This window comes from Equus caballus, chromosome 11 (assembly GCF_041296265.1).
Source record: "Equus caballus isolate H_3958 breed thoroughbred chromosome 11, TB-T2T, whole genome shotgun sequence".
Lineage (NCBI taxonomy): Eukaryota > Metazoa > Chordata > Mammalia > Perissodactyla > Equidae > Equus > Equus caballus.
The window spans coordinates 55,212,032-55,237,876 of NC_091694.1; the positions used below are offsets into that span (position 1 = coordinate 55,212,032).

Sequence of the window (25,845 nt, forward strand, 5' to 3'; positions counted from 1 at the left end):
GTCTCTCTCTCTGATCAAACAGCAGCTCTACATCCCTTGGAGTTCTTTCAATCTCCCACCACTTAAGCATGTGTGAGAGCTTGAGAGTTTGCTTTCATTGCCACATTCTGAAGCCCCTTGAAAATCGGGGAAGGGTGAAGGAAGCATTTTTTTCTCTTCACCCCTATTCTCAGTCTTCATAACAAGCTCTCTAGACAAAAGGGACACTTACTGGTGGGGAGGGGTGTCCATGGTGAGCCTCCTTTTTTTAGGAGAAAATCTGTAGAATGTGGAGGTGGCGTGGCCTCCCTCTTCAGGTCTTTGCTGCCTGTCTCACAGTGGGAAGCCCACAAATGCTGACATACCAGTTGGTATCAGACTTGAGAGAACTTGGAGTGAAAAGAATCTGGGGTCTTCTTTTTCCTATAAATCCAGTATAAACCAGCAGGGTGGTTCAGATGCTGAAATTGCTAATGCTTTATTAGACAGATGACATTAATAGACACACAGGGTCAAGATCCTGGAAGAAGATGGTCCTATGGTTCTGAGAGTTGCGCAGGTCACGTTAAGGAGCTGGGTTTGATTCTAGAATCCACATTTTCAGAGGAGCCCTGGCTAGGTTGAGACTTTCCACGAAGAGATTTTAAGACAGGAAGAGATCTGGGAAGAATTTTTCTATCATCTGTCAGGGAAATTGTAATAGGGCTCATTCAGTTCAATAACGTATGAGTAAGTTCCCTTCTGATTCTGGGATTTGGTAATTTCTTTCATGGAGTAAGACAAACTTCTGAACTTGTTTTGTGCTTATTTTAATCCTCTGCTCCCTTCATGGACACTAGTAATGTGAGTTTCCTGTAAGTGGTTTCCCAGCTCTTGGGTGTTTGTGGAAAAAGGGAGAACAATGATGGGGATCCTGGCTGCTATTCTAATGTTTTCCAAAGGACGAGAACCAACACTGCTCCCCAGAGTTCCTCTCCAGCGGGCCTCCAGTGGGGAAAGAGGGCGATGCATTGCTGGGTGCTGGAAGTCCTCCCTCGGTGAAACTCCAAGAGGCTCTTTGTAAAGAAATCAAAAGACCAGGCGGACGAGCTCTGCAGGGCCCCTTTGTTTGTTTTCGTATTGGTCTCCTTTGCTCAACTATACAGAACCAGAAAGAAATGTGGGTTACCAGGAAGAGAAAAGAAGCAATGGCTAAAATACCAAAGTTGGCATGTGTTCTTTTAAAAAATATATATATTTTTAAATAAAATGTTTATTTTAAAAACAGGTGTAAGCTTTTGTCTTGACTGTCTGATGTACCAGGCAGGGTGCTATGCCCTTTAGGTGTGTGACTTCCTGTTATCCTCACAATGGTGCCATCAAGCAGTATTATTGTCATCCCCATTTTGCCCCATATGAAAAAACTGAGGTCCAGAGAGGCTAAGTAAATTGCTTAAAGTTACACACCTAAAAAATGGCAGAGCCAGTAGTCAAACTTTATCTCCAAAGTCCCTCATCTTAAACACTGCATATCTTGCCTGCACTTACCGCTGACCGTACTAATAAAATGAGGACTTCTGTGAAAAAACCAGACTCTCATGTTACATATATGCTATGAAAATACATGCACACATGCAACTAGACAACCCAAGGTTTTCATTGGTTTAGCAACTGAGCAAACTGAATAATAACAGAATAAATTGGGCATCAAGATGACCTAATGTATAGACTCCCCAAGTAAGACCCAGTTTTTATCTGCTTTTCTCTCTTGAATTTATTCCTGACTGTCATTTGCTCATCAGTGAATCTATAAACCACATGGAGGAACTGAGATATTGTGAAAAGAGCCCTGGATTGGAGATCTCAAGCCCTGGTTTGGACTAGAATTGATCTTGCTCCGTGCCATGGCTCTGCCTTCCCTGCTCTGGCCTTACTTTCTGGTGAGCTCTCCCGGTGCAGAAGCAAGAAGCTCACAGGTTGCCAGCAGCCCCAGGTGTACATCCTGCCAGGTTAGCAATTCCAGCAGAAAGACAGTTTCTCATTCCTAAGAGTCCCAGCAGAAATCTCACAGTTGTTTTTAGCGGTCGGGGGCCGGGGGTGGGGGGCAGTCACGCCCATCCCTGTGGCCATGAGAATGAGGTACAAATTCATTCACAGGGCCTGGATCCGCTCTGTTCAACCCTGAGCCGTGGAGTGGGACCACTTGAATCTCATGCACTGACAGTGGAAGAGGTGAGGTTTTCTAAGGGAAAATTGGGGTGCTATTACCAAAAGGGGGAACGATGTTCAAAAGGCACAAAGTATAGATTTCCACTACACAACCCCTGCTTTCAGGAAGTTTGCCATCTAGTGAAGGAGATAAACAAGTAAATGAGGAACGACAAGATAGTCTGATATGTCCTTATGTGAGAGTAAACACCTACCATGTGCTATAGGTAGGGCATTTAATAAAATGTTGGATAGGAAGGATGGTCAAGAAGGACTCTCCAGAGGAGACCACTAACACAAGATATTAATGACATAGGAATTAACCAGGCAAAAGGGGAGGAAAAGAGTATTCCAGGCAGAGGGAACAGCCTGTGCAAAGGCCTGGAGGTAAGTGAGAATTTACCATGTTCAGGGGGATGTAAGAGTTCAGGATAGCTAGAGATTAGAGCAAGGATGCAGGAGGATTTGGGGGTGGAGATGTCGAAATACCAGAGATGTCAGAAGTTGGGAACTGTATTAGTTTGTTCAGGCTGCTGTAACAAAGTATTACAAGTCAAGTAGCTTAAACAACAGAAATTTATCGTCTCAGGCTAGAAGTCCAAAGTCAAGGTGTCAATAAAATTGGTTCTTTGTGAGGGTTGTGAGGGAAGGATCTGTTCCAAGAACTTGTTGCTATAAACTAGCCAAGAGGCAATGGTAACTGGACCAAGAAAGCAGTGGTGGGAATAGAGAGATGAAGGCAGATTTGAAAAACGTTAATACAGTGGAAAGTATGGGACTTGATCATTGGATGTGGGTGGTGGAAGACAGAGAGGATTCAGATTTGGCATAGGCATAGTCGGATGTGGAGTGTATGTTAATTCTATTCACAGAGGCAAAAGCCCAGGATAGGAAAGAGTTACTTGATAGGAAAAATTATTAATTTGATTTTTGAGTGTCTAGTGCCTGTGGGACACTCTAGTCAACAGTATTCACTAGAGAGGTCTGGAAGTTTGCACAGAGATTGAGATGTGGGAGTAGTCAGTGTACAGAAGACAGCTGAGGTCATGGAATGGCTGTGACCTACACAATGTGTGGAGAGAGAAGAAAAGAGGATCCTGAAGAATATCAACATTTAAGATATTGGTGAAGGACAATGAAAGGGAGTGGCTAGAAAACCAACAGGAAAACCAGGAGATTGTGATATCCCAGATACCAAGGTGGGAGAAAATGTCAAGAAAGAGGGAGTCTTTAATCACGTCTACTGCTCCTGTGTTCCATTAAGATAAGGAATGAAGAGTGTTGTTTGATTTCATAATAAAGAGGTGGTTGGCAACCAAGGTGAGAGCATCGTGGGTGCAGTGGTGAAGTCAGGTGGGTATAGACTGAGGAATTAAAAGGAGGTGACAAGTGGAGATAGTGAATCCAGGCCTGCTTTTCAAGAAGTACAGTGATGCAAGGAAGACACACAGGGCCAGAGCGGAGAGTCAGACATTTAAAGGACTGATTTTTAAGAGGATAGATATTTGAGCTAATTTTAAAGCTAATGAGAATGAGGTAGAATACACAAGAGAAAAGGTGGTAGAGAATTGTACTGAGGTGGATTTGCCTTTGGGAAGAGGAGAGAACTGTCTGTTGTGACAGAAGAGAAAGAGAAGGGTGGGTGGAGGTGTGGGTACACAATAGGGGTGGTGGTAGGACATTGAGACAGTTCTCATGTGGTGGCTTCCATTTTGTGCTTGAAACAGGAGAGAGAAATGATGTTCATCTATTGGAGGGAGAATAGCGGGGTAGAAGTTTTAGAAATAATGGAGAAAGGCTGAATTAAGAGCAGCAGAAAATAGAAGAGAGAATTGATTAAGAAACACAGAAGGATGCCTGGGCAGAGTCAGAAAACTTGGCGGGAGATCATCCCCTCTACATGACAGTGGGAATTTCCATTAATAAAATGGATAGCTGGCAGTGGAAGCAGAGAAGGCAAACATGTGGGTTAAGCCAAGTTTAGGATGCAGGAATAGGTATGAAAGTAAGAAAACAGAATCAGATAGTTGAGGATATGACTAAAGAGGAGGTAAAATGGTGAACCATGTGATATACAAGCATTATTCTAGGGAAATAAGTGAAGATTGGAGACAGAAAATGGGGGTGATCAAGAAACTACAAGTGGACTGAGTATTGATACAATACGGTATTAGTCATGATTCTCCAAGAGAAGCAGAACCAATAGGATACATGTATATATAGATATAGAGATAGAGATATATAGGCATCTCTATAGATATATAGATCTCTCTCTAGTTCTATCTATCTAGATATCTCTCTCTATATAGGTGTAGATATATCTAGAGATATATAGATATATGGAGTCTATGTAGATATATAGATTTATTATGGGAATTGTCTCACACGATTATGGAGGCTGAGATATGCTATGATATGCTGTCTACAAACTGGAGACCCAGGAATGCCAGGGATGTAATTCAGTCTAAGTTTGAAGGCCTGAGAACAAGCAGAGCCAACGAGGTAAATACTGGAGTCCAAAGGCTCAAGAACCAGGAGCTCCAATGTCCGAGGGCAGGAGAAGATGGATGCCCCAGCTCAGGAAGAGAGAGAATTCCCCCTTCCTCTACCTTTTTGTTCTATTCAGGCCATCGATGGATTGGATGGTGTCCACCCAGATTGGGGAGGGCAGAGCTTCTTTACTCAGTCCACCGATTCAAAAGCAATCCCTTCCAGAAACACCCTCACAGATACAACCAGAAATAATGTTTTACCAGCTATGTGGGCATGCCTTAGTCTAGTCAAGGTGACACATAAAATTAGCCATCACAAATACTGCTAATAATGTAATTATACTGTAATAATAACAGTAATAGTAATAATGTAAATGATTATTCATGTTTACCATTTAGTGGAGGTGAATAACGGTCCCCCAGGAATGGCTCAAAGTGGAAACCCTGATCTCCCATGTGCCTAGATTAATAGGACGTCTACTTTTTCACTCCAAAGCCCACCTCATGTCAGATGTCAAGGAATGTCCTCCTTGTACCCAAAAGTAGAAAGAAGGAGCCACTGTTCCTGGCTTTTCTTGTGAAACTGGAACATGAATGTATATTCTTTGAGACTAGAAAATCCTGTATCAACTAAGATGGGTTGTTTTGAGATGGGCCTTGGTGCTTCCTGGCCTCCAGGCCAGGGAATTGGAGAGGGTCTGCCGAGAGGGAAGTCCAGGGACTTTCCACTTATTGCTGCTGCCAGCCTAAGGAGCTCCTCAGAAGGTGTGGTCTTGTTCCCTTGGTATCATGCTCAGGCAAAGGACTTCCAGGTCAAAGTCAGCTTGGACTCCTCCAGGGAGGGGAACTCTTGTCTTTGAGTGACATGGCCCTCTAGAAGGACATGATTAACCCTGTGTTCTTGCTACTCTCCCAAGCCCAGGACAGGATTTAAGCCCTCTTTCTGCAGTGCATCATTTGATCACTGCCAGATCTGGCAAGGTCAGGGTCCAGTGCGGCTGACCATACAATTTATCATCTAGACCAGGACGCTTTTGTTCAGTATAAGCGCTAAATCCAACAGGAGGCCAAGACAATAGACATATCTAGGACTGTCCCAGGCAAAGCGGGACTGTGGTCCCCCTAAATATAAGCCACCTGAGGCACCTAGAACCCCCATTCACTTTCATTCACCCCCAGTTGTTCAGCTGACATGGTGCAGGGGTCAGGCCACTGGTCTTGTCTCTTTCCAGCACCCCTCCCTCCTCCTCACAGGTACCTACTATCTTGACTTCTATTACCATTGATTTCTTTTGCCTATTTTTGAACTTTATGTACATGAAATCATATAGTCCGCACTCTTCTGAATCTAGCTTTTTCCGCTCAGCCTTTTTTGTTTGATCCATCCTTGTTTTCACCCATTGTTGGGTGCAGCAGTAAAGTCCTTAACTGTCCATTTACCTTTCTGTGTGGTATTCCATTGTTTGAATATATCACCTTTTATTTAGCCACTCTACTGTTGATGGACGTTTCAATTGTTTCTAATTTTTGACTATTAAAAATATTGCCAATACAAACATTCTAGCATGTCTTTTGTTGCAAACATGATCACATTTCTGCAGAACATGAGAAATTGTTGGGTCATGGGGCACACACAGTGCTAAGCCTTAGATGATAATGCAAAATGGTTTTCCAAAGTGTGCATACTGACTTCCCTCCCACCAAAATGTATGAGTTCCAGTTGCTCTCCATCCTCACCAACACTTGATTTTGCCAGTCTTTTTGAATTTTAGCCATTCTGTGGGTGTATGGTAGTAGTTCACTGTACTATCAGTTGGTATGTATTGGATGACTAATGAGGCTGAGCAACTTTTCATATGTTCCATCTCCATTTGGATTTGTCTTTGTGGTAAAGTACCTGTTCACGTCCATTTTTTCATTTAGGTTTTCTGCCTTTTTTCCTGTTGAATTGTAGGATTCTTTACATATTCTGGAGTTGAGTGCTTTGATAGTTATATGTATTGTAAGTAACTTCTCCCACTCTGAGGGTTACTTTTTCATTCTCTTAATGGTGTGATCTGAGCAACCAAAGTCCTTAACTGTTAAACAGCCCAATTTATCAACATTTTCAAGGTTAGGGTTTTTGGTGTCATGTTTAAGAAATCATTGTCTATCCCAAGGTCACATAGAAATTTTTCTCTCTTGTTCTTTATTTTGATTTTTATTTCTTTTGGGAAGAAACATTTTTTTAGTAATATTTTTTAGAGAATGGTAGATAAACATTTCCAGTAATTACATGTTTTAAAATGACTTTCTTTTGTCCCTGTTCGTGAATGTTAGGCCAGATGAGGACTTCTTGACTTGCACTTGTTATAACCTATTTCCTTGGCAGCTCTGTAAATATGGCCCTAAATTTTATGGGCATTGAGTGTTGCAGGTATGAAGCATGAGGCAAACCAGCTTCTCTTCTCTTCAGAGACAAACTTCTTTTCTCTGAATAGTACTTACACACATTTGTATATATCTTTGTCTTTTTGTTGGATTTCTTTGTTTGTTTTTTAAAATTGACACATAATTGACATGTAACATTACATTGTTTCAGGTACACAACATAGGGATTCGACATACATACATGTTGCGAAATGATCACCATAATGTCTAGTTAACATCCCATCCCACACATAGTTACAATTTTTTTTTTGCCTGTGATGAGAGCTTTTAAGATCTACTCTCTCAGCAACTTTCAAATATATACTACAGTATGTATCTGTCTTTGAAATTCAGAAGTTTTACCAAAATACGTCTAGGGTCCCCCCGCCGCCATGCAGTAATACTTTCTGGCACTTGGTGAATTATTTTGATTTGGGCCTTCCTTCAGCTCTGCAAAATGTTTTTCTAGAATTTTTATGCTTATTTCTTCTTCATCATCTGTCTGGAAATTTTACTGCATATTTTTCAAATGTTCTGAAAAAGATTCCATGTCTCTATTTCTTGTCTCATCATTCCATTGCATTACCTACTTTTTCCCTCTGGATTTGGAGAACATTCTTCCATTGCATCTTCGAATGCACCAATTCCATTTTGGGCAGTGCCAAATCTGCCATTTCCTGCTTCTAGTGAGTTTCATTAGTCTGGAGGTTGTGTGTTTCTTATCCAAGAACTCTTTCTTGTTTAACATGGCTCTTTTTCATGGCAACCGACTCCTGTCATATTAAAGCAATGTTCTCTCAGTCCTTACCAAGAATACAAATTAGACTTTAAAATTATATTTCCCTTACTTCCTGCTTAACTTTTTCACTGGAGGCCATTTCTCTGAATTCTCGGATTAGTGTCCCTGTTTTACGGAGGTAATAAACTGTAATAAAAGCACAGGCATTTGAACTAGAATAACCTGAATTTGAATCTAAGTTGTGACACTTGAATGGCCATTCGCCTAAACCCTCTGAGTTTTGATTTATGTGATGGGGACAAGAAAATCCTCATACCAGAATTCTATTAAGGATTAAATAAAATAGTGTATGTTGAAATATGTGTGGTAGTACTTAGTTAAATGGTTTATATTATTATCTTCATCGTCATTGTCATCATCATCATCATCATCTTTACTATTATACTGAAGTACTGAGTCTCTTTTTCTTTTTGCTCATTCTCACATAGAGAGGTCTGGTTCATCCAGACTGGCTGAGATGGTGGGGGAGGTCGTCTATCAGAGATGGTGTAGTCTCCATTTAATTTCCCCGAAAAGGTACCACATGTAGTAAATTCTTCCTGGCCAGTGCTCCCTCACTCAGAAATGACCCGTACCATTTTCTGCCAAGATTGTGACTGGGACCTTTCTCTAATTTCCATGAGTGACAAAATTTCTCTGTTACATTTGAACAGTTCTTTCAAAATGATATTGGAGGAAGAAATGAGTCAAAACTACTGGCTTTAGATAACATTTTGGTCCTAAAAGTTGAATTTAAAATTTATTATAAATAAAGAGAATTAACACATAAAAGGTTTAGGTGAAAATATAATTGAAAATTTCTATCCTTTGGGGATAGGGTAACCATTCTAAACATTAAACCAAAGGTATCAAACATAAAGAAGAAGATTGATGGATTTGACCACATTAAAAATGTAAAATTCCCGGAAGACAAAAATCAACATTAGAGACTTTATAAGGGAGAGGGCAAACTAGAGAAAACATTTGCCAAAAGATACAACAGCGTTAATATAATTAATATAAATGAATTTTTTTTTTTTTGAGGAAGATTAGCCCTAAACTAACATCTGTGACAATATTCCTCTATTTTCTATGTGGGTGCTGCCAAAGTGTGGCTGGCGAGTGGTGTCGGTCCACACCGGAGATCCAAACCCATGAACCCGGGCTGCAAAAGCAGAGCATGTGGAACTTTAACCACTTGGCCACAGGGCTGGCCCCTAAATAAAGAGCTTTTAAAAATCAATAAGGAAATATGGAACCCCAAAAGAGAGAAATGGGCTGAAGACATGAAAAAACAAGCAGATAACTAAAGAATAAATACTAATAGCCATGAAACATAGGAAAATGTTTAATGTGATATAAAACAAATGCAAATTAAAATAGCACTGTAATGCTATTTCTCATCTATTTGTCTGGCAAGATTATTAAAAGTGGTGATACTCAGTGTAGGTGAAGGTAGGGGAAAAATGGAACAATTGAACATGGTAGGCGAGACTGCAAAATGTTTCCATTTCTTATCTAGATGATAGTTTGGCAATACAACATGAAGCTTGAAATCATGACACCCTTTAATGTAGAAATTCTAATTCTTTAATTTTTATCCAAGGAAATAAGTATAGGTGCGAGTTTTCACCATCAACATGTTAATTGAATAGATATTTAGGATAACAGAAGATAGGAAAGAACATATTGACCTAACAACAGTGTGATCCCATTTTTGAAATATATCTATAAACTCATAATGTTATCTTGGTCACTAAGAATATGCATGGGTTTCATTTTTCTAATGTATCTGAATTATTTATTCTTGAATAAATACTGTTAAAATGTATGCACGTTTATATACAAATGTACTATCAGATTTTGTTCACTAACAATTTATTAAGTGAATTAATTTTATTAATAACTTTTACATCTCTTCTTGTAAGTAATATTGGTTTGTTGTTTTCATGTGTGTGCTCCCTCTATCAGGTTTGGTAATAGGGTTAAGCCAATTTCATAAAATGCATTGGGTTGCTTTCATTTTATTTCTGTGTTCTGGAACACTTTAAATAGCAGAGCAATAATCTGCTCCTTGAATCTTTGGAAGAACTCCCCATAAAACCATATGAGCCTGACTCCTTTTGGGAGTATTGTTCTGTGACAACTCTTCCAATTTCTTCAGTGTTCTTGGTCTACTCATGCTTGCTACCTATTTTTGAAACACCTGTAGCAATTTATATTTTTCCTAGTGAAAAAAGAGTTTATTTTAAAATAAGTAAACACAAAATTGCAAAAGCATTCTCTCATAATTTTTTATTTTTTTGCCGTCTGTGATTAAAAGCTTTTTCTCATTCCTAAAGTTGTGTTTCAGTTTTTCTTCTTTTTCCCTTTCTCTAGATCTATTCATTTTATCTATCTTTTAAAATAACCGGTGCTAAAATGAATTTATTAACTGCTCCTTTAATTTCAGCTATAGCCTGTATCAGGCCTGCTCCCCATGTTTGTCCTGGAGCCCAAGGGGAGAAACAAGACACCACCTGGATGGAGTTCTTCTTACGACAGTGGCAGAGGTGATGAGGACAAGATGAAAATCTACAAAGCCTCTAACACATAGCAGGGGGGTGACAGGTGTCACTTCTACCCATATGCCATTGGCCAAAGCAGTCACAGAGTCAAGTCCAAGGAGACTAGGTAGGGAAACATACTCAGACCATGATAAGGCTCTGGCAAAGGTACAGATGCAAGGATGGCTGAAAAATTGGAGCTGATAATGCCCAAAGATGAGAACATCTATCATCCTGTTTAAAAGACACCTCAGATTAACAGAGATGCTTAAATAGTGTCAGTTTGATACCTGCAGGTAAAAAGGTGATTAGAATCTGAAAAGGATAAGTAATATCCTTCAGGTACAGTGTAACACAGAATGTTATTTTGGACATACCAAATACTGGAAGGCTTAGGCCTTTCTAGGCTAACAGCAATTTATTGAGCAAACAGACTGGTCAATTAGTTGATTCCCCAAAACTTATTGGTTAGAGATCTTGTACTATAAACCCCCATATAGTAGGTGAGGAAAGAGTAGCCTGGAGAGGTGTGGTAAAATCACTAGCCATAAACACACTGAGCTTGTCACCACCTGTTTGGTTTCCTCTCTTCTCCTGGACCCCATATTTTGCATTCTGTTCTATAGACCAGTGCTGTCCAATAGAATTTTCCATGATGATGGAGGTGTTCTATTTTACACTAATATAGTAGCCACTCACCACATGTGGTTACTGGGTAGTTAAAATGTGGCTAGTGTAGTTGAGAAACTGAATTTCTAATTTTAACTTAATTTAAAATTAAAATTAAGTAACCACATGTCTTTAGTACGCCTATCTTAGACAGCAGCTCTAATGAATGCTTGGACTCAGAATGAAGATGATAAAACCACTCCAATTCAGGGGTTACTAAGTGGAATATCAGATTTCAGAGGGAACATACCTCGGATAAATAGCACTACAGCACTGTTGAAGCCAATAAGCCCTTATTTTGTTGGTGAAAGCAAGTCATGTGGCCAAACTTAAGGTCAATAGGAGTAGGAGGTGTAATCCTCCTAAAGGTCAAAGTCAGGTATAGTATAAGAAATAGAATTTTCTTTCTTCTTTCTCCCTCGCCCCCACCTCATTCAAATGTACCTAATTTTAATTTTAAGTCTGTTCTTCTGGTGGCAGAAATTACATTTCAGGCAATTAGGGGCTTCTTTATTCCACATCTTGGCCATTGCTGCCTTCTCCTCATCTTTGATCCCAACAACATTCGCATCCAGCTCTTTCAGGAACTTTTCTATACCCTCGTGGCACACACATACACACATACAACAAATCTTTGCACATGGCTTGGGGCAGGGAACTCTGGGGCCTCCACAGGACTGTGGTTTGGCCACTTCAGGCACTCCACGTAGACATCTTGACTGCTCCTGTGCCCTGCAAGGCAGAGCATCTCTGTGAGCTTTGCCACTCCTAGCCTTCACTGAAGAGGTTGTGCCCAGATCCTCCACTTGCTCAGATCTCCCAAAGATATATGATATATCTGCCTTCAACATGCCTGCCTCCAATCAAAGCTTTGACCACAGGAAGGCGAAAGGTGCAAGTCACTGTCTCAGAGATAGCCAATGTAGTGGTCAGCTTAGACTCAGTGATGCAGCAGTAACAAACAATCCCCAAACCTCTGACTTACAACAACAAAGCATGTTTTCCACTCCAGCTGGATGGCCATGACTCCATTCCACGGCAGCCCCTAACTAGTTCATTGCTGGTCATATGGTAGATAGAGTGAAAAAAAGAAGGGGGCAGGATCACAAAAGTACTATTAAAATTTCTGCTTGGAAGTAGCATAACTCATTTCTGTGTATATTCTTTGTCCAAAGAAAGTCACAGGATTAATCATAACCTTGATGAGAAGGCGAAGTCTAATGCCTTCCCATAGGCATAGGCAGTGAAATTTCTGAACAATTATAAAATCTGTACATTCATCATCTACTTTTCCTCTCCCTCTCTCCCCTCTCACTCCCCTCTCATCATCTTCAACACCCTACAGCCTGTGTGTTTTTTATCTAGACTAGGCAGGATGGTACATATTCAAACTCTACTGTTATGACATAGTCTATTAGAGCTCCAAAGCTCATATTCTTGAAACTCAAAATTCTTTTCTTTAACGGCTCTATTCTCTCACGCTTGTTTCTGAAGCCTGATCTGAAAGGCCGAAAGACTAGACTTGACACATCTTTCTCTTTTTTTCTGCACTGTCATCCCTTCCTTGGGGTAGGAAGCAGGAAAAGCATCGGCTGCTTCCTGAATGGAGGAAAAGCCCATGAAAAGAGGAAATACGTGAAGAAACTATCAGTTAATAAAATATTATTGGGTCGCACTCTATCAGGGTAGGCTATTTTTTGTGGAGAAGCAGAGATTTTTCTTTTAGAGCTGAAATATCTTATAATTGAAGGCAGAGGCTGGCATGATATTGGAATTGTCTACCAGGGTCCTCTAGGACTTGTGCTGTCCAATAGAACTTTCTGAGATAATAGAAATGTTCTATCTTTGTTCTGTCCAGTACAGCAGCCCCTAACCACATGTGGCTATTAAGCACTTAAAATGTGGCTTGGGTGACTGAGGAACTAAATTATTAATTTTAAAAAATGTTTAGTTAATTTAATTTTTAATAGCCACACGTGGTTGGTGGCTACTGTATTGGACATGGCAGTTTTAGACATAACCAGAGACAGTGTTGCTAAAAGTCATACAGTGCCCTTAAGGTCTCGCTATCATTTATCCATATAAAAACCATGCTGTGCCTTGGTTTTTTAAAAAAATCACAAAATTGAAATAATTTCAGTTTGTATAGAAATTATAGGCATAGCCCTGTTGGTTAAAAGCAAATAATGCCTTCACTTATTAATTGGCTAGAACTGCTGACCTAATAAGCAGAGGCTAAATTCACAGCTAATTAAAGACTTCATGTTCATTCAGCCATGACATGCCTCAAACCATCTTTTGTTCAGCTGGCCAGCAAGATACTTAGAACCATATTTAGGACATCTTGCAACTATAATCAACATATGCAAAATAGTTCCTTCATTTATCAAATTAGTAATTCTGTTGTAGAAATAGCATTTTTTTCTATTACGCTAACTATAATCATATTTGTAGTAAATGGATACGGCAATGTACTACATAGACGTTTATATATTATTTGATTATTGGTAATTGAACTAATAGTTATCTATCAAGCAGTATTATCTCTCTAATAGAGATGAGGAAACTGAGGCTTAGAGAGGTTATATGATTTTTCCCTAAGGTTATATAATTGGTATTTGGATTTCTACTGTATGAAGTCTGTTTGATCCAAAGCCCCTACTACTCTTCCTTAATAGATAATGATAAAAACTAACTGCCATCACCTATCTTTTCCGAAGGATAGAGCCCGCAGAAACTCACAGCCCCTTTTCAGGAGCCAGCTGCTGCCGATGGGCTGCTCTGGGTACGGCGTTCCAGGCCTGCCACAGCTGATGCCCCTTGGTCTCCTTTGGAGGAAGAGAAATGAGAACAGCTATGAGACTGGAATCTAAGCCATCCAAGAAAGCTGTCCCAGTCAAATTGGGCCTGTAGACATGATGCCACTATTATTATATCCTTCTATATTGGCTTCTGGTTACCTATTGGCTTTGGTGAAAATGAAGGATCAAATTTCTGGGATGCAAGCTATGCCAGGTTCAAAATCTGCCGGTCAACGCCTGGGCCCCAAGCTTAACCCAGCATCTCAACGTTAACCAGGTGACCTCATGCAATTTTATGAGCTACGTGCCTGGTGACATAAATCTTCCTCCTGTGAATTCAAGACAGTAATGCCTCACATTCACTTAAAATGAAAGACAGATGCTCACTTTATTTGCTGCTGTGTTCTTGGTTCCACTTTGTTATTTTTAAAGCAGGAAAACGTTTCCCCTTCTAAAATGCTCAAGTGCAAAGCCCCTGGCGATGATGCCTTCTCCCACCTCTGCACTCCACTGTACTTGTAAACTTTGGACAGAGGAAAGGTGGGCACCAGCGTGCGAAACTACAAGTCCCAGAATGCACGCCGCCCTCCGCACAAGCGCAGCGGGGACACCCCCTCCCGCCCCCGCCAGCGGGCCAGCCAGCCTGCGGAGACTCCCGGGTCCCCGCGCCGGATCGGGGCTGGGGGCAGGCAGCCCGGGCGGACCTGACCGGCGCCTAGGTCGGCCCCGGGCGTTACTATGCAGGCACCGCGGCGCGCGTGAGGAGGATGCGGCAGCAGGCGCCGCGGTGGGAGGAGTAGGCGGTGGTGCCCTCGGGAGGGAGCCGCGCGCGGGCCAGACGGCTCCTGGAGGCTCCGCAGTGCCGCCGCCGTCGCCCGGGAGGCTCCGCACGGGAGCCATGTAACCCTGCGGCGGGCTCCGCGCTGCTCTGTCCTTCCCCAGCTCCCGGGCTAGCGCGGCAGCGGGGCCACGATGAAGAAGCAGTTCAATCGCATGCGCCAGCTGGCCAACCAGACGGTGGGCAGGTAGGTCACCCGCTGGTAGCCGCGGGCCGGTGCGCGCCTGCGAGGCTGCATCCGCCTGGGCGCGCAGGTGATGGAGCCCGCCTGGCCTCCTGTGCCCCTCTCTTCCCTCCCCGCCGTCCCTTCCTCTGCGCTGGCCGCCTCCGGGCGCCGCTCAGAGAAGCGACCCCTCCTCTCTGAACTTCCCAGACCCCGGAGCCCTTCTCACGCTCTGCCTGCTGCTCTGGGGCTCCGGTTGCCAAGTGCCAAGTGTGACGCATCCTTTACCTGCGTCCCCAGCTGCCCCTTCACCTGCCTTTCCCCGGGACTCCCTTCTCCCTCTGGCCGCATAGCTTCCTGGAAACAGGTGTTTGCTCTGATTGTGCTGGAGGCAGCCGAACCGCAGTCGCTCTCCGAAGATCCCTCCCCTGCGCCGAGTTCGGGGCTTCTCAGTGGTCCAGGGCAAGTGTTGGGCCTGCTTGGCTTGGAAGAGCTGAGCCGGCCCCTCCTGCCGTGTTTGTCTTTTGGGACTGTGACTGTACGAGATTCTGGATCTCTTTCCTGGCCGGGTTTCTTAAGGCGTTAGATGGAGAGAGGATCTGAAGGGGTAGGGGGAGCGGGGGCAGGGAAGGTGCTGGTGGAATGGCGCTGCTGTCGGCTTGGTCCTAAGACTGATTTCAGTGGAGGGAGGCTGCAGAAAGGGAGGCCCAACTGCTACGGAAGACGAGATAAGCAGAAGATCACAGTCAGGTAGGGGAGGGGGACAGAGGCCCCACAGTCAGGAAGAGCCAGGCCCTAGGAAGCTGCAAGACCCTGTCTGCAAGCCTGCTGTCATCACTGTGAAAATGGGCTACATCTGGGCTAGTGTCTCCAGGAGCGGCTCTGCGGGGTGCCAACATCTATTAACATTACGTAAGGATTCTGGTGGGTCTCTTCCAAAGCTAGACATGCTCTGAACACAGGATTGTTAGGTAGAGGGGATTTTTCATGGAACTTCTGTCCCTGGGGAGGGATTTCCGTTGCCGCGGAGGCGAAGGAATTCAGGTGTGCATTTCTAAAGCAGGCGGGAAGCAGAGAACCTAGCCTTGGGTGCAGTTCAAGTGCGAGCTTAACACATAGAGGGCTCTCCACTAGATTTACCAAGAAACCAAATACCTTTCTTGGGTGGGAAGTGGAGCCTGAACTGGCATCTGGTCGGGTGGGGGTGGGGACACTAAACTCGAATGTAAGCATACTGCCCTAATTACGGTGGGCATTTGAGGGCAGCGGATGCGGTAGTTTCTTATGCTTCCAGGGACTCCAGATGGTTTCCAAGTAACCATGTCTAAAATTGACTTGGATTCATTTTCCTTTCCCAAACACATGTGCTTTAACATGAGGGAGAATTTATGAATAGCAGAGTCAGATTAGCCCAGATTTCTGGCCTGGTGTCACCACAGATATAGCCTCACGTGGGCTGCCTTTTGATATGTTGAACGCTGAGATAGTGTTTTCCTGTATTGGTTGTTTAGCAGATGACAGTCAAGCCGACCTGTCTTTAATATCTTGACTTCTGCATCACCCCGTGGGCTGGCATCAGTCATCGAATTAGACCAACCAGATAATCAGGAGGTCCCTGACTGTAGACATGGGTTGCCAGTGGGTTTTAGTTCAGCGCTCGAATCAAAATGTTAGCAAGGTTTCTATGCTTCTTCCTGGTGCCCCTGAGACACAGTTCTTCTGTCTCTTTTCAGGACTTGTTTCAAAGCAATAAGATTTACAAGCCTCAGGTGTAAAATCTTGTTTTTCACCCTCATCCCTGGAGGGAATGACAAAGGGAGAGGGGAAGTTGGGTTTCGAAATAAGTGCTCTTACTTATTTGAAAGTACATTCTTAGAAGTCCAAGCAGCTGGTCACCAAGCGGTGCTTTCCACTTGTTTGTTGGGATCTGGAGGATGCTGGCATGTGGATGAATTCTTTCTCTTTATTAGATGCATCCCTTGTGTCATGCACCAGGTGAAGTAAGGGCCAGCTCACTATTGTGTATCACTAATATGTATCCATTTTGATGACATTCAGAGTGAATCTTTTAAAGCAAAAATGAGTTCATGTTACTTTGCTGCTTAAAAGCCTCCAATGGCGTTTCATTGCACTTCGTGTCCCAAATCTTTCCTGTGACTTACAAGACTGTACCTGCCTTGACCCCTCTGTCTTTCTGTACTCATTCTGTTCCATCCTCTTTTTATGCACTGTGCTCCATCCACAGTGGCCTTCCTTGTCCTAAACACACCAAGCTCGTTTCCATCTGGGGGCTTTGTTCTTGTTGTTTTCCCCCTTTCCCTGCCAGGCTGATGCTGTGCTCTTCCCATGTGTCTCGTCCTCATCATTCAGGTCATAGCTCAAAGGACTTTGAGAGGCCTCTCTTCCCCCATTTGCTCTCTAGCCCATCATCCTGTTCAGTTTTGTCACAGCACTCATCACTTTTTGAAATGCTCTTATTTTTCATTTTTTGTCTTCTTGTCTGTCTGCCCCCAATAGAAGGTATTAATTGCTATTATAATATGCTCAGTGTATATAGTGCAATGCCTTGTGGACAGTTGATGCTCAATTTGCATTTATTGGCAAGATTAAAACAGTTTGGTGTAGAATCCACATAGGCAAATAAAAGGGGCAGGCTTTGCTTTATCTTATTGAGAATATAGTGTGGCATGAACCTAACATTGCTTTTCTGGATTCAGGAGAAGCAACAGGATCGGAGGTTTGGAATTTAGGTGTGGAATTGGTAGATCTCTTTATGGAGTTGCTTCAGCAAGCCACTGGATTCTTATTCTTGTGTGTCTTTCAAGTGATGACTTTCCTGTCTTTGAGGGAAGACTGAGAGATGGGCTTGAGGCTTGCTCCTTCTCATGGTTCCTTACCTAGCTCACCTTCCTTAAGTTACAGGTTCTGGAGTTCTTCTGAATCTAAAACAGCTAGGGATTGGATCTAGTCTTTAACGATGTAGGAATTGCCATGCTTAAATGTATTCTATGGACTTACTAGTATTTTCCCTCGAAGTGCTCACATCTGAGTGGAAAGGGTATGAGCCACTCGAAGAGTTTATAAAACTCATTGCATTTAACTGGGAAAAGTTTTGTCTCCTCCTTGGTCCACTTCTCCAGTCTGTGCACACGTTCCTTCTACTTTGAACTTTGCCCTCTCTTTCCCTTCGCTTCATTCCATCCTTTGGAAGCATTCCCTGCCCTTCAAGACTGGACGACCATGTGCCTAATGGTTCCGAGCAGCACAGCCTTTCAAGGGGGACAGATCTGGTTTCTTGCTTACTGGCTATGGAATCTGGAGCTGAACTTTCTGCACATGAGTTTCTTTATCAGCAGAACACGAATAATAAGGGTTGCACTGTGGTAATGTGGTAATGATGACAGATCACCCCTGAAGAGTGCCTGACACAGTGCTCAGCAGTAGGAAATGCTGGACACATAGTAGCTACAAGCATCTTTAGCAAATGTTATAACTGTCATTGGGTCATATGCACTGTGGCGTGCATGCATTCATTCATTCATTCAGTATTTGTTGGATGCCTGCTGTATGCCTGGCACTGCTCTGGGTCAGGGGATATTGCAGTGGAGAGCGAACACAAGCTCTATTCTCTTGGAATCTGTATTCTAAAAGCATGCTATGGTTGTGTTGTATTGTAATTTTTATCTTTCCTCATTTGTCTTTCCCCCTAGACTTTAAGTTCCTTGTGAGCAAGGGAACTGCCTTAATGCCTGGCGTATATAGTAGGGTCTCTGAAATTCTTTGGCAGCTGGATGAATAAGTGAGCAGAAGATCCATGTATTAAAGATCAGGAAGTTGTGCGAAGCGGTCAGAGATGGGAGAAGCTCCTGATACCGCGCCTCTTTCATTTTGTGATGGGCATGGGAGTTCAGAGGAGTGAGCGCAGTTGCACTGCTGAACCCAGCAGTGGGAAGGATAGAGTGAGATTTAAGGGAGAAATTAGTTCATGCCTAATTTATGATGCCATTTTTTTACCTTCAAGAAGGCCTATTGGTTGCTGGAGTGAGAAGCGCCCTGAAAGGCATGGAGTGTTTTTCTTGGAAGTGGCATTTGATTTGTGTTGGGCGGACTAAGGCTGTGAACTGAAATTTAGAGACCTGTTAAGTGAAAGAGGAAATGGAGGTCAAACTGGCACCTTGGTCTGGTGAGGAGCACGTTTTTTTCAGTCTACACAATATGGGTCACAGTAGCCTCCACCTCTGAGGGCTGCTGTGAGGTGACAGGGAGCCTGGCTTATGCCAAGTGCTCAACAAATGGTTGATGAGATTCATTGTCATTTTCCTCTTCTGCTTGCCCATTCAGTCGTCCAAAAACGTTGGCCTCCTAAGTGTAAAGGGCTTCTTAGATTTCAACAGCCACTGCCCAGTGATAGCCAAAAATGGGCTCTGTGTTCTTGTGCAGAAATGAGTGATGTTCAAGGTGTCTCAGTAGCCAAGGAGATATGTATGGAAGTGTGGGAGGGAGGCGTGGAAGGACAGGAGCCAGGTGGGTTGGGTTGGATTATTTGGTTTTAGAGGCTGTGAGTTGGGGAGTGGAAGACAAAGTTTTGTTTACAGAGCGCCGTTTTCCATTCCTAGACTTCTCAGCAGCATGCAAGACTAAGTGGGCTTGGTTTCTGGTGCACAGCTTGACTGAGCATCATTGCTGCTGTGCAGCTCTCAGGATGTCACTGCAGCAGCCAGTGGTACCAAGACAGATGCTGAGGATGCAGCATCCTCTGGGAGCAGTGGTGCTGCAGACATTTTTGCTCAGGCCAAAGCAGCTGAAGCCAGTGAGGATCTTTTCCTTGAAGGTTTCTCTGAGACACTGCCTTGCCCATCAGCAGGTCTCCTAAGAGCCGTGACCCAATCAGCAGGACATCAGGGAAAAGTCAGAACCAATTCCAAATTACTCATCAGACTGCTTTGTTCCCCACCTATTATTTCTCTTTGAGTTGGACCGATGTCGGACCAACATAGGCCCTGCCATGTCTTCATGTTAGCCCGGAAGGGCTAGGCAGACCCAAACCTGTTCCCCAAAGAGTGCTGAGCACATTCCTTAGGTCTCAGAGCGAAGTTTTTCGCTAGAGTTTAATGGAAGCCCGTGTCTCGTCACCTGCTGTAGTGTATATATGTCAGAGATAACAGAATGTACTCAGCAAGTGATGAACGGGCTAGCAGATCTGGAGGGAGTATTCTTTGCTCATGTCTTCTAAACTCCTTACTGTGCAGATCTGCTGGCTTTGAGCCTTCAGCTGGGCTGCTCTCAGCCATCAGCATGAGGCTGCCTGGGCTTCCTGCAGAATTCTGTTATCCCAGACCTGCAAGTCATTGTGAGGGAGCCATTCTCTTCAATAGCAATTAATGGCTTCCCCTCCCATTTTACCTCCACCGGAGACATTTATCAACATTCATTAGTATTTTTCATGATGGGTGATAAGGACCATTTTTTTTTTTCCTCTAGGAAAAGTGAATCAGTAGACGTGAGTAAAACAGTAATTTAATTTATGGTTGTTCCTTTTAGAGGGGATTAGTAAGCCTGCCTCTTAATAATAAAGAACAGGTTATTTCAAATGCTATATTGATAATGACAGCAAATAAGAAAATTGTGCTTCAGCTCTGCATTGGGTGAATTATAGGTCAGAGGGAAGATTGAGGGGAGAGAGCGAGAGTTAGGGCTTTCCTGTTGGGCATCGGGCATCGCAGTTAGCTGCTACCTGGAACCGTACTGCCTTTGGGAAGCGTGTGGCTGTCTAGCAATTTAAAACTGTCCTTTCTGTCCAGGAAGCAGATGTTTTTGCTTTCATTTTCCAACTTTAGAATTTATTTTTAGAGTAAATGTTTATTTTCCCACAGAATTCAATTTACTTTTTTTAACTTTCTTTTTGGTTATGTAAGTGATATTTGTTTATTGTAGAAAAGTTATAAACTTATGGATGGGCACAAAGGAGAAGAATCAGTAATCGCATTACTTGGAGACGACAGTTAATATTCTCTGTATAGTCTTCTAAGTTTTTAATAGTATGTTCTTAAAAAGGAGATAGAGACCAGACTTTGTATACTGTTTTCCAACCAGCTTTTTTCCCCTCTTCACATTGTATCTTCAATATCATCCTATGTATCAACTATGTATCTCAGCATAATTTTTCAGGATTATGTAATATTCCATTATAGTCAACTGACTTCCTTTTGCTAATCTTGTAGCAAATGTTTCTCACTGCTTTACCTTCCTAGGATGAAATCTTACAAGTGGAATTGCTGGGTCAAAGAGTATGTGAGTTTTTAAGACTATATGAGTGTATGTATACTTTATATATACAAACACACACACTCATTATATTTCCATCTTTGGTATAATTGTCAATTTCTTTTCCTCAACTATGTCAGCAACTAATATTACAACTTTTTTGATTGCATGAATGAGAAACCTCTTTTTTCTCATTTAATTTCTAGTAAGGTTGAGCATTTTTTATTTTTACTGGACATTTGTTGCCTTTTCTGAATTGCCTTATATGTCTTTGCCCCATTTTTCTAAAGTCATGTTCATAATTGTTTTCTTGATTTTTAGGTAATTTTTAATAGATTAAGCATATATGTGCTTTGTCATATGCCACACATATCTCCCTATAGTTTTTTTGCATTTATATTTTGTTTTATGTCTTTTATAATATTTTGTGATCTTAGGTTTATCAATTTATGATTTGTGCTTAAAGTTTATGCTTAGAAACACTTTTCCTAGCCCAAGCTTACATAAATATTTATACATTTTCATTATCACTTATATAGTTTTGTTTACCATCAAATTTTTAATTTGTCAGTCATTAATTTTGGTGTATGACATGAGTTAGGTGTCACATTTAGGTTTTTTTTTTTTTTAAATAAAAAGAAATAATTACCCTACTATCAAATTGAATAATGTAATTCATACCCACTGTATTGAAATGTTATCATTATCATGCACTGAAAGATTTCATCTACTTGCGTCTATTTCTAGGATTTCTAGTTTGTTCTCTGGACCTGTCTGTCAGTTCAGGCAGGAATTTGACATGGGCTCAGCTGTGCAGGTGAACAGTGGTGGATTCGGGCATCCCATGCTTTGGGCGAGAGGAGCAGTGGAGCCAGACTGGGCCCCCATCCCAGCTTCACTGAGGGCAGCTCCTTGCCTTGGCAATTAGATATCAACAGCTTTGTCTGAGGATCTTGCTGTGCCTTAACCACAGCAGATCTACAAATTGCTGCCTTGTAAAAGAAAGTTGATTATATATTTTTTGGCTATGTTCATTTGTTTATTCTTCATCAGTATTTTTTTAAATGTATATATTAAGGTGGGGAAAATTGACAATTTTACAATATTGAGTATGATGAGAATTTTTCCCATCTGGGAATGGGATATATTTATTCAAGTCTGTTTACGATCTTATAAAGTATTTTTGGTCCATTTAGGTCCTGCACAGTTTTGCTTTGTTTTTAGGTAATTTGTCATTGTCGTTACTGTAGACTTAATGATTGGAATCTTTTGTTAAGTTATATTTTCATACTCTTTATTTGGAATATAAAAAAGTTACTGATTTTTGCATAATTATCTTAACAAAACCGCCTTCATGAGCTATCTCATTACTTTTAAGCACTTTAAAAAGATGTCTGCTGGATTTTGCAGATACGTAATCATATTTTCTGCAAGTAATAATTTTGCTTCTTCTTCTCTAGTATTTATATTTATTTTATTTTCTTGTCTAATTGCATTGTCTAGGACTTGTAGAACAGTGTTAAAATATTGTGGCAATGTGTGGGTTTCTGTGTTTTCTAAGTATCCTCCATGGAAATGCATGATAATTGGTCCAAGAGATTTTGTTTTTCAGTCGTATTACCTAGTGCATAATTTTAATATTTTACTTTGATTTTTCTTTGGTGTCAAAGTTAAATTTGTTTAATTATGTTATCATAGTCTTTAAAGATGATCATATGTTTTTCCTACTTTAATTTACTAATATGGTCACTCAATAATTTTGCCATAAATATTTATTGAGCACTTACTGTGTTCCAGGCATTGTTCTGTGCTGGGGATGCATCAGTCGTAGAGCTTCTACCTGTGAGGAGCTTGTGTTTTTACAAGCTTGGACCTCCATAGATTCTCTAACATTGAGCTCTCCTTGCCTTCCTGCAGTCAATCTTTTTGACTATGGTTTGGTAATTTTTTTAATCTGCTACTAGATTTAATTTATTGTTTTACTTAGGATTTTGGTATTCAGTATTCATAAATGAGAGCATCTGAATATTTTTCTTTTGCTAAACCTGTCAAATTTTGATAACATTGTAAAATGAATTGTCCATTTCCTTCTTTTTCTATGCAATGGTGAGGAAAGGAATTACTTGTTCTTTGAAGGTTGGAAACAACTTTCGTAGGACATTTTTTTGGAGGTAGTTCTTTGACGGTTTCCCCAGTTTCTTCAATGGTCATTAGACTATTTATGCTTTCTATCTTTTCCTGAATCATTTTCAGTAACATATTTTATAGGAAAGCATTCATTTCATTATGATTTTGAAATTAAATAGAATCTTTTCTAAGTGTATAGTTGTATCTCCTTTATCATCCTAATTTGCATTTCTCTCTCTTTTTTCACCTTAACTGGCTTTGCCAAAGGATTTCCTTTCCCTCACACCCTGTAGAATCAGTTCTTAGATTTAATCTATTCTTTCTTAAAAAATGTTTTTCTTGTTAGCTCTTGATCAGTGTATTCTTTTTCTATAGTGTATTCATTTCAGAATTTGTAGTAAATTCTGCTTTTTAAACTTTTAGATTCCTTCCTCCTGATTTCCTCGGGCTTATTTTGTTCTTTTCCTAGTCTTCATTCTTGCATGTTATATTAGGGTAGGTCAGGCTCTGCTATGGTAGCACATGAGCTCTGGAATCTCATAGTGCATAGCAAAATCGCATAGCAAAAGTTTATTTTAAGCTCATGTGAAATGTGATGTGAGTCAGGGATAGTTCTCCATGCGTGATTCAGGGACCCAGTATGCATCCATCCCCCTGCCCCCTAATCTCAACATGTGGCTTCCAGTCTCTGCTCAAGGTGAAGAGAGAATGCAGAGATGGCATATTGGCTCTTAAATGCCTGAGCCTGGAACTTACAAATGGCAGCTCTGTTCATATTTCATTGGCTAGAACTAGTCACGAAGCTTCCCTGGATGTGACTGGAGACAGGGAGCCTGTACCACAGTTGACTAACCAAGAGTATTAACTCTCACCTCTCCCACTGACTATCTTTGAAATCCTCCTCGTACTCCTGCTCACCAAAGTCCCCTCTGCCCTGCCATCTCCTCCAAGCGGAGCTATGAGAATGGTTATTCTTTGTCTCTATCATAGGAGTGTGGCTATAGATTCTCATAGTTTTCCATCAGAATTGGTAAGACCCTTCAGAGAGGAACATCTTTAGGATAACAAACTTTTCTCTTGCTGATATCCACTATCTCTCATGTCAAAATTAGTTTTTGATATATATATGTCTTGATATATGTATATTTTTTTACAAAGCCCTTTATACAGTGGGGAGAGGACTAAAGAAGAGAACAGAAATTCTCATCCTACCACCCTGGAATGATACCTACTTTATGGGATTATTACCAGGGTTAAATAAGATGATAAAGATAATATTCTTAGCATTACCCCTGGGAAATAATCAGCACTCAATAAATTATAGTTATTACCGCTATCCCTTGCTGTGCTGAAAGTCTCTTTGACATGAGGCATTCATTTTGCCTTTATTTGTATTCCTAAGTACCTGAAAATTACAGCTTAAATTGATACCCGTTTGTCTTGTTTTCCCAAATCAAACCCAATTTTTATATCTTTAGTTACGAACATGAAACATCTTGAGATACCAATAATACTGATGGCCTCACTCAATTAAAGCCCATTGTGACTAATAATTATGTTACTCAGAATGCTCTAGGTTATGCTCCCCTAACAAAATCCCCCAAAGTCTCGGTGGCTTACAGCACTGGCTGGTGGGGGCTGGGAGTAGCCCTTCAAGTACGCAGGCTGCCATAACTCTGTCCCACACGTTCCTCTGCGATGACAGAGGCAGTGGGGATGTGATGAATCGTACGCTGGCGCCTAATGTTTCTTTCTGGAAATGACACACGTCACTTCTGCTCACATTTCATTGGCCAAAGCAAATTACCTGGCTACACCCCACTTCAAAGGGGATTGAGGGGCTGGCTCAGTGGTGAGTGGTTGAGTTCATGCACTCTGCTTTGGTGGCCTGGGGTTTGCCTGTTTGGATCCTGGGTGCAGAACTACGCACTGCTCATCAAGCTGTGCTGTGGTGGCGTCCCACGTAGAAGAACTAGAATGACCTACAAGTAGGATATACAACTGTGTGCTGGGGCCTTGGGGAGAAAAGGGAAAAAAAAAGTTAGCAAAGGGGGTTGAAAAGGCAATCAATCCTTCATGGACTCAGAAAGAGGAGAACCACAAAAGCCACAGCTATGTCACTTGTAGCCAAGAACTGTGTTGTGTACTGTATAGGCACTATTTTTATTGACTCACTGCAACATATATGTGAATTGGTTGCTATTTATAACCCCATTTTGTAGATGGGGAATGGAGGCTAGAAGTAGCAGACCAAGAAGGGGACAGAGCCAGATCTGAGCTGGGTCCTAAGTAGGCCAAGCACAGGCAAATGCTTCCCCTGTCTGCTCTCCCTGATGTGGATCTCTGCACCCTCAGGGTCCCTCATGTTACTTCAGTTTAGGTGGTTTTGGAAATGCTAATTAACTGCTCTTGACTTGAATAAAAATAAAAATGTCACATTCATTTAAGGTAACTGAGTATCTTGTATGTAGCCTTAACTGCAAAGGGTACAATGAAATTTCTGCCAGTAGAAAATTCTTCACTTGTTTCCTTATTGCAGTTTCACCAGAAAGGGTAAGAGAGTGCCCTTTGAAAGTATTTTTGTTTTTTAGT

General features: G+C 41.7%; 1 protein-coding gene and 1 long non-coding RNA gene across 12 annotated transcripts in view; one reads left to right on the forward strand and one right to left on the reverse strand.

Annotated features, from left to right (window-relative positions):
- Positions 1-11,548: 11,548 nt before the first annotated feature.
- On the reverse strand, positions 11,549-14,472 carry LOC138916190 (uncharacterized). Its single transcript, XR_011423091.1, has 3 exons — positions 14,249-14,472; positions 13,766-13,888; positions 11,549-11,792 (listed from the first exon to the last, which is right to left on the reverse strand). It is a non-coding gene; the product is annotated as an uncharacterized lncRNA (long non-coding RNA).
- Positions 14,454-25,845, forward strand: part of ARHGAP44 (Rho GTPase activating protein 44) — a 180,720-nt gene continuing 169,328 nt past the window's right edge. For 7 of the 11 annotated variants that reach the window (XR_011423089.1, XR_011423090.1, XR_011423088.1 and 4 more), the window contains exon 1: positions 14,481-14,886. Coding sequence is in view for 6 of the 11 variants with exons in the window: in XM_023653530.2 (XP_023509298.1) it covers positions 14,834-14,886 (53 nt within the window). In the remaining 5 variants the exon portion in view is untranslated. Of the gene's footprint in view, positions 14,887-15,176; positions 15,775-25,845 lie in introns of those variants that run through there. The other 4 variants (XM_001503326.6, XM_070226580.1, XM_070226584.1 and 1 more) reach the window with 4 other exon arrangements.